The 7993-nt window shown below is 41.4% G+C and overlaps 1 protein-coding gene across 1 annotated transcript; it reads right to left on the reverse strand.

Moving 5' to 3' along the window:
* Positions 1–3663: 3663 nt before the first annotated feature.
* LOC309978001 (putative G antigen family E member 3) lies at positions 3664–7551 on the reverse strand (the record flags this gene model as incomplete). The annotated part of the gene is made up of 4 exons (XM_082864372.1): positions 3664–3719; positions 6034–6159; positions 6966–7050; positions 7477–7551. 4 exons carry the CDS (start codon positions 7549–7551, stop codon positions 3664–3666), a joined length of 342 nt encoding a protein of 113 aa, XP_082720498.1.
* Positions 7552–7993: the final 442 nt, after the last annotated feature.

A 7993-nucleotide genomic window follows, 5' to 3' on the forward strand; every position in this document is an offset into this window, starting at 1 on the left:
TGTACCAGTGTCCTGTAGTTGGCTCTCCCACCTCAGAGGCAAGCACTGACTCTGGGCTGTAGCACCAAGAGCCTTTCATCCACACGGCTCAGAAAAAAAAGAGAGAAAAAGTAGAAAGAAAGAAATAGTAGAAGTAGAAAGAAAAAAAGAAAGGAAGAAAGAAAGAAAGGAGGGAGAGAGGGAGGGAAGGTGGAAGGAAGGAAGGAAGGAGGGAAGGAAGGAGAAAAAGAAAGAAAGAAAAAAGATAAAGTAAAATAAAATAAAGTAAGTTAAAATATAGTAAAGTTATTAAAATAAAAACTAATTATTAGAAAAAAGAAAGAAAAAATATTTTAAAAAATCAGCAATACAGATGGAGAGAACCCTAAGACAAATGGTGGAAGCAAAGCTATACAGACAAAATCTCACACAGAAGCATACACATACACACTCACAAAAAGAGGAAAAGGGGGGAAAATCATAAACCTTGCTCTCAAAATCCACCGCCTCAATTTGGGAAGATTCGTTGTCTAAAGGAGGGAAGGAAGGTAAGAAAGAAAGAAAGAAGATAAAGTAAAATAAAATAATTAAAATAAAAAGTAATTATTAAGAAAAAAATTAAAAAACAAACAATAGGACTTCCCTGGTGGTGCAGTGTTTGAGAGTCCGCCTACTGATGCAGGGGACACAGGTTCGTGCCCTGGTCTGGGAAGATCCCACATGCCACGGAGCAGCTGGGCCCGTGAGCCATCGCCACTGAGCCTGCGTGTCTGGAGCCTGTGCTCTGCAACGGGAGAGACCACAACAGTGAGAGGCCCGCTTACTGCAAAAAACAAACAAACAAACAAACAAAAAACAAAGGACGGATAGAACACTAGGAAAAATGGTGGAAGCAAAGCTATACAGACAAAGTCTCAAACAGAAGCATACACATGCACACTCACAAAAAGAGGAAAAGGGGAAAAAATCATAAATCTTCCTCTCAAAGTCCACCTCCTCAATTTGGGATGATTCATTGTCTATTGATGTATTCCACAGATGCAGGGTACATCAAGTTGATTGTGGAGTTTTAATCTGCTGCTTCTGAGGCTGCTGGGAGAGATTTCCCTTTCTCTTCTTTGTTCTCACAGCTCCCATGGCCTCAGCTTTGAATTTGGCCCCACCTCCGCATGTAGGTCGCGGAGGGCCTCTATTCTTCACTCAGACAGGACGGGGTTAAAGGAGCAGCTCCTTTGGGGACTCTGGCTCACTCAGGCGGTGTGACGTTGCACCAGCCTGAGGTGTGCCAAGCATTCTCCCGGGACCCTGGCAGTGGCGGCCTGCACAGGCTCCCCGGAAGAGGGGTGTGGATAGTGACCTGTGCTCGTACACAGGCTCCTTGGTGGCGGCAGCAGCAGCCTTAGCATCTCACGCCCCGTCTCTGGGGTCCGCCCTTTTAGCCGCGGCTTGCGCCCGTCTCTGGAGCTCCCTTAAGCAGCATTCTTAATCCCCTGTCCTCGCGCACCAGGAAACAAAGGGGGAAGAAAACGTCTCTTTCCTCTTCGGCAGGTCCAGACTTTACCACGGACTCCCTCCCAGCTAACCGTGGTGCACTATCCCCCTGCAGGCTGTGTTCACGCCGCCAACACCAGTCCTCTCCCTGCGCTCCGACCGAAGCCCGAGCCTCAGCTCCCAGCCCCGCCCGCCCCGGCGGGTGAGCAGACAAGCCTCTCCGGCTGGTGAGTGCTGGTCAGCCCTGATTCTTTTTTTTTTTCCAAAAAGAAGAAAAAGACAAAAAAATGGACAGATAGAACCCTAGGACAAATGGTGGAAGCAAAGCTATACAGACAAAATCTCACACAGAAGCATACACATACACACTCACAAAAAGAGGAAAAATCATAAATCTTGCTCTCAAAGTCCACCTCCTTAATCTGGGATGATTCGTTGTCTATTCATGTATTTCACAGATGCAGGGTACATCAAGTTGATTTTGGACCTTTGATCTGCTGCTTCTGAGGCTGCTGGGAGAGATTTCCCTTTCTCTTCTTTGTTCTCACAGCTCCCAGGGGCTTGTATTTGGATTTGGCCCCAACTGTACATGTCGGTCGGTGGAGGGCATCTGATTTTCGCTCAGAAAGGACGGGGTTAAAGGAGGAGCTGTTTCTGGGACTCTGGCTCACTCAGGCCTGGGGGAGGGAGGGGCACGGTGTTCTGGGAGAGCCTGCCACGGCAGAGGCCGTCGTGACGTTGCACTAGCCTGAAGCGCTCCATGAGTTCTCCCTGGGAAGTAGTCCCTGAATCCCGGGACCATGGCAGTGGCAGGCTGCAGAGGCTCCCCGGAAGGGGAGTGTGGATAGTGACCTGTGCTCACACACAGGCTTCTCTGTGGCGGCAGCAGCAGCCTTGGCATCTCATGCCTGTCTCAGGGGTCAGTGCTTTTAGCCGCGGCTGGCGCCCGTCTCTGGAGCTCCTTTAAGCAGCGCTCTTAATCCGCTGTCCTCACTCACCAGGAAAAACAGAGGGAAGGAAAAGTAACTTGCCTCTTCGGCAGGTCCAGATATTTCCCCGGACTCCATGCCAGTTAGCCGTGGTGCACTAACCCCCTGCAGGCTGTGTTCACGCCGCCAACCCCAGTCCTCTCTCTGTGCTCCGACCAAAGCCCAAGCCTCAGCTCCCAGCCCTGCCCGCCCCGGAGGGTGAGCAGACAAGCCTCTCGGGCTGGTCAGTGCCAGTCGGCACCGATCCTCTGTGGGGGAATCTCCCCAATTTGCCCTCCGCACCCCTGTTGCTGTGCTCTCCTCCGTGGTTCCAAAGCTTTCCCCCTCCGCCACCCGCAGCCTCCGCCCGCGAAGGGGCTTCCTAGTGTGTGGAAACCTTTCCTCCTTCACAGCTCCCTCCCACGGGTGCAGGTCCCGTACCTATCCTTTTGCCTCTGTTTATTCTTTTTTCTTTTGCCCAACCCTGGTACGTGGGGAGATTCTTGCCTTTCGGAAGGTCTGAGGTCTTCTGACAGCATTCATTAGGTGTTATGTAGGAGTTGTTCCACGTGTAGATGTATTTCTGGTGTGTCTTTGGGGAGGTAGGTGATCTCCGCGTCTTACTCTTCCGCCATCTTCCCCTCGTCCCTGACATATGGTCCTTATTCATCCATCTCCCTCTTTTCAGTTGAGTACAGGATGTTCCTCCTTGCTCCACTTTAGAGTACAGCTGTGGCCTACAGAACTGCTCAGTGCCTTAGGGTACAGCTGTGGGCTCCACGCCAGCAGAGAGACTCACCACCTGTGGTGTCTATCACTGAGCATCTCCGATTCTGCATCATGCTGTGGGACTAGGGACGTAGGGTGTTGACACAATGCTGATATTGCTTTTGCTTCCATAAGAAACATTTTAGATCTATTTGGGGTAGTTGTCTCCTTACCAGTCAAATCAATGGACATGTGGTAACTCAATCTAAAAACTTCAGTAGTGCCCTTTATGGCCCTGTTAGCCACCACAGTGCTGTTTAAGGAATGCCTAACCACTTGACAGAGACTGTGGTATTGAGTTGTGTGGAGCACAAACTTAAGCCCATAGTAGGACTTTAAGGCAGCATTTGCCAGGCCTCTGTCATTTGTAAAACAACTTTAAAGTTGATGCCATGTCTGATAACTACATAACTTATTTAAATCAAATCAGTTTCTTGGCTCAAATTCATTTATAAAGTTAACCTATTATCCCAACCTGAAATTCAAAAGCAATATCATTTGCTACAGATGTAACTGCAAAAAGTAAAAAACCATGAACATTTAAACAAAAACACAGAATATAATTAATGGATCATATCCATTTGTACTGTAACTCCTTCTCTCTCTCTCTCCATATGTATCTGTGTATTTGTGTGTGTGTGTGTGTGTGTGTGTGTGTGTGTGTGTCTGTGTATGTCAGCTCACTTTTTCTTCACGGCAGTACTTTACTGTAAATATTAGATTATAATTTCTATTTTAGAAATAGATAAATACACGCAACGAATTTAAGTATTTTCCATCATCACACAGCCAGTATGTCAGAGCCAGGATTGAAACCAATGGCTATTTCATGCCATAGCTTTTATGGAGACAGAGTAGGTAGGACCCAAGTAATTTTCCCTCAGCAGGTCCCTCTGGTTCATTTCACTTTTTTTCTACCTAATCCTTCCATCCAGTTCTACAACCTAGGAACCTCTCAAGTATTTTGTGGAAAATTAGGATACTCCAAATTTAGACACATTTTTCAATTGGACCACAGATTTTCAGTCCTGTGTTTGATCAGGTAAATATTTCTAAACTTCTGTAAGAGGGAGGAATAATTGCTGTTTATAATCCCCTACCATTCTATAAGCAGAGTAGATTTTGAATGTAGTACTTTGTTGCAGAAGTGTTTTATTGAGGTGTAAGGGGCTCAGAGATGTAATGTAAAAACGTACTGTAATTTATCACATTAACCAATTAATGCAGAAATAAGGTGCTATGATTTCAAGAGATGCACTGTAAGTGTTTGATGAAATTCTACATATATTCAAGTTTAGTATACTTAGCAAAACAGGAACAGAATGGAACTACCTTATTTTGATAAAGTGTACCTATGAAAAAGCACAGTAAACATTATACTGAAATGTGAAAACTTTTACATTTCTGATCAGGATAAAGACAGGGATATCCACTAGTAAATAGTATTGGAGGGTCCTGTCCAATACCATAAAAGAGAAGAAGAAATAAAAGGTATACTGTTCAAAATGGCAAAACCAGAACATTATTCAAAGATGATATGATTGCGTTATTTTTCAAATCCAAAAGGATCAATACATAAACTTCTGGAATTAATAAGCATATTTAGCAAAGTTGCTGGACAATAAGTCAGTTCACATTTTTTCTCTATATACAGTCTCAAATACGTAAAAACTTGCAAAAAAGATACAATTTTCAAAAACATCAAATACCTGGGAATACATTTAATAAAATTATGCAAGAATTCTTTGAAGAAAGTTGTAAAACTTTATTGAGAGATGGTGAACAGTCAAATTTCCAACATAGGGACAGCGTACTTGGCTTCAGTCTACTTTTGTTTAAATCCGTGGTTGCCCTTCACCTATAATGAAAAGAAAATCGAGGCAAATTAATTTGCAGAACTTTATTTAACTGACTATAGCCATACAAAGGACACTACACTTTTGTTGGATTAAAGGCAGTCCCTAGGGGTGACCCTTTGGCTTGCATCCAGTTAATCTCTGTATAGATATTGAAGGTAAACTTTTAGTCATATAAACAGCAATTTGAATCACATCACTTTTTAGTGCAATAAGGAAACAAAGAGACTGTTCCAGTTCAGTGCAAATTTAATCAAATTAACTTATTTAAAGGTAGGTATAGGTAGAAAGGGAAAAATAACATACTTTCAGTAATAATCCAACCAAACATAAAACCTAAGGAAAAATATGTTTTCAATGTTTTCACGTGAAATAATATTTTGAATAAAAGATGTGCTTGGAACAAGCTAAGCAAAGTAAACAGAAAGGCCATTATTGCATTTGTTTTGTCTCTATTGTGGAAAAATGCAAAAATGTTTCTTTGGGATATTTTAGTCTTTATGTTGCTATTTTAAGTAGGGTAAACATCTGTCCCCATTATCACCCATTCCCTTGTCTCTACACACTTAAAAGCATTTCCATTTATACAAAGAAATTACATATTCACACTAGTTTTAAATCATTACCACTATAGATGACATCAAAATATAAACTGATGTTTACTATAATGTGTTTTTTTGAAAAGCAGGCCTTTATGAAATATCTGAAAATTATTAGTTGTTGACTAAATGACTTATACTCAAAAGTGAGAAAATACTTTTGGCTCTTAAAACGCAATATAAATTTTACCCAAATGGTTCCCATCCTTGATGACTTAATATGACAGTCACTGTGGTCTGAATTGCCATTCTAATAACCTTTGTATGTGAAGTCTGTTATTGAAACAGCAGTAAAGTTACCTTTATATTAAAAAATATATAATATTTTAGAAAATAAAGACTCCATAATTTCCATCTTAATAGATAACAAACCTGCTTCTGGCATTTTAATGGGCTCTAGACTTGGTAGAATCTCCTCCTTGACATCAGGACCATCCCCAGGCTCATCCACAGTCTTCAGCAGAGGCAGTTCCTGTTGATCAGCTTCCATAGCAGGTCCTTAAAAATAAAAAGGTCATTATATTAAGATGTAAAACCATGAAATATGAACAAGGAAATAATAGTCATTCCCTCATCATTATGAAATAAAAGCCTAGATACTCGTATGGTAATAAATGTGATGCATAAGAATCCCAAGAGCATTAGCTTCAGGAGTCTGTTGCCAGAAAAAAGGAAAACAAGTTGTTCAAATATTACCCTTTCCTTCCTTACTCCAGGCTACCCCCAGAAATCTTAATTGTCCCTTTTGTACTAAGCTGTTATTGTACTTGTGTATTAAATCAGTGATTTGTTAGGGTCTTTCTGACTAGTTTATAAGTTTCAGACAGAAATTAGGTCTGTCATTGGCTCTGAGACTCCAAGCACTTAGTACATTACATGGCATGAGCAGGCACTAATAAATGTTGTGTGGGAAAAAGTCTTAAAAAATGAAAATATCAGCAAAATGGCAGGTTAGGTAGTCCCAAACTTTCATTCTCCCATAGAAACATAAATAAAATAACACACTGGCTGAACAAACTATATAGGAGCTCTGTAATGCACTCAAAGGTTAACATACGAAAGCCCAATGAAGAAAAAGCCACTTTCAGAATGTTAGGAAAGTTTTCTGACATTTTTCCTTGTCTTCACTCCACATTTTCCCCAGAGTAGTAGCAAGAATTGTTTGAAATATTTTTCTAATGTTTCTTTCCTCTTGAATCCGGTGTGTCATAATGCATGATGTACAAATACAACTCCACCACCCATAGACCCACAAGGACTCTTATCCCCTCTCTTTTCAACTTGAGCCACAGGTGCTCCTTCACCTTCAATGTCCTGAGCAGATATAGTATCCTGATTCTCAGACGGTGGTTCCTCTAGTTGAGGTGGTTTATCACTGGGCTGCTGAGCCTAGGGGTGTGATTTTGTTCACAAATTTTAAAAATCAATAATTTATGAATGTATGTAATACATACATATATTTAATCATAAGTCTAAATATATTTTCCAACAGTAATACACACACAGACACACACACACAATGTTTTTCTTAATAAAATTGTTACTCTTCTCGCAGACACAAACTGTTTTAATCTACACTGAAATGGATGTGTGTAATCCATTATTGACTAGTATAGGACAACAGGTAGGAAACTTAAGAGCACACCCATCCAGGCAAGAACAGAATTTAATCGTCCTGGGTCAATGTTTTTTTCATGAGATTCCATTATCATTTTTTATCAATATGGAAGACAATATGAATGTATATGTACTAGTTCAACAACAATAAATAAATTGATTCTGGTAATGGAAAACATTAAATGTTGAAGCACTCACAACAAGAGGCCCAACAACCTGGGAAGACTCTCTTCTTCCTGCAGATTTGGATCTTCTTCTTACATGCCCACTCATATTTCTCACTGAAAAAGAAATATTATAATTTGAAAACTACACGTAAGAGGATAGCTATATATGAACACTATGACAAAATGCTTATTTGTATTTAATACCAAATAAGCCTTTGTTTATGTGTGTGAGCAACAAACAGGCATAGAAATCACCTTAAGACACATGGTAAAAAATGGGGGCTTTCCTAATGAGGTTTCATTTCACAACTGGACTCATCACGGAAACACTAGAAAATTAGAACTTGAGTGAATACTGGTTTTGCAATACCCCCATTTACTATGCACATGCCCGCAACCGCCAAATAAACTTTTGTGGGTGAGCATAGACAGGTTCATTCTTTTACATAATGCCTGTGGCTGCTTTCTCAAAGAACGACTTGCCCACTTCTCCCTTGGTACCCTGTTCAGGGCACTACAAATCTCGGTATGCAGTCACAACCTCACAG

Source organism: Leucopleurus acutus (genome assembly GCF_964270905.1).
Source record: "Leucopleurus acutus genome assembly, chromosome: X".
Lineage (NCBI taxonomy): Eukaryota > Metazoa > Chordata > Mammalia > Artiodactyla > Delphinidae > Leucopleurus > Leucopleurus acutus.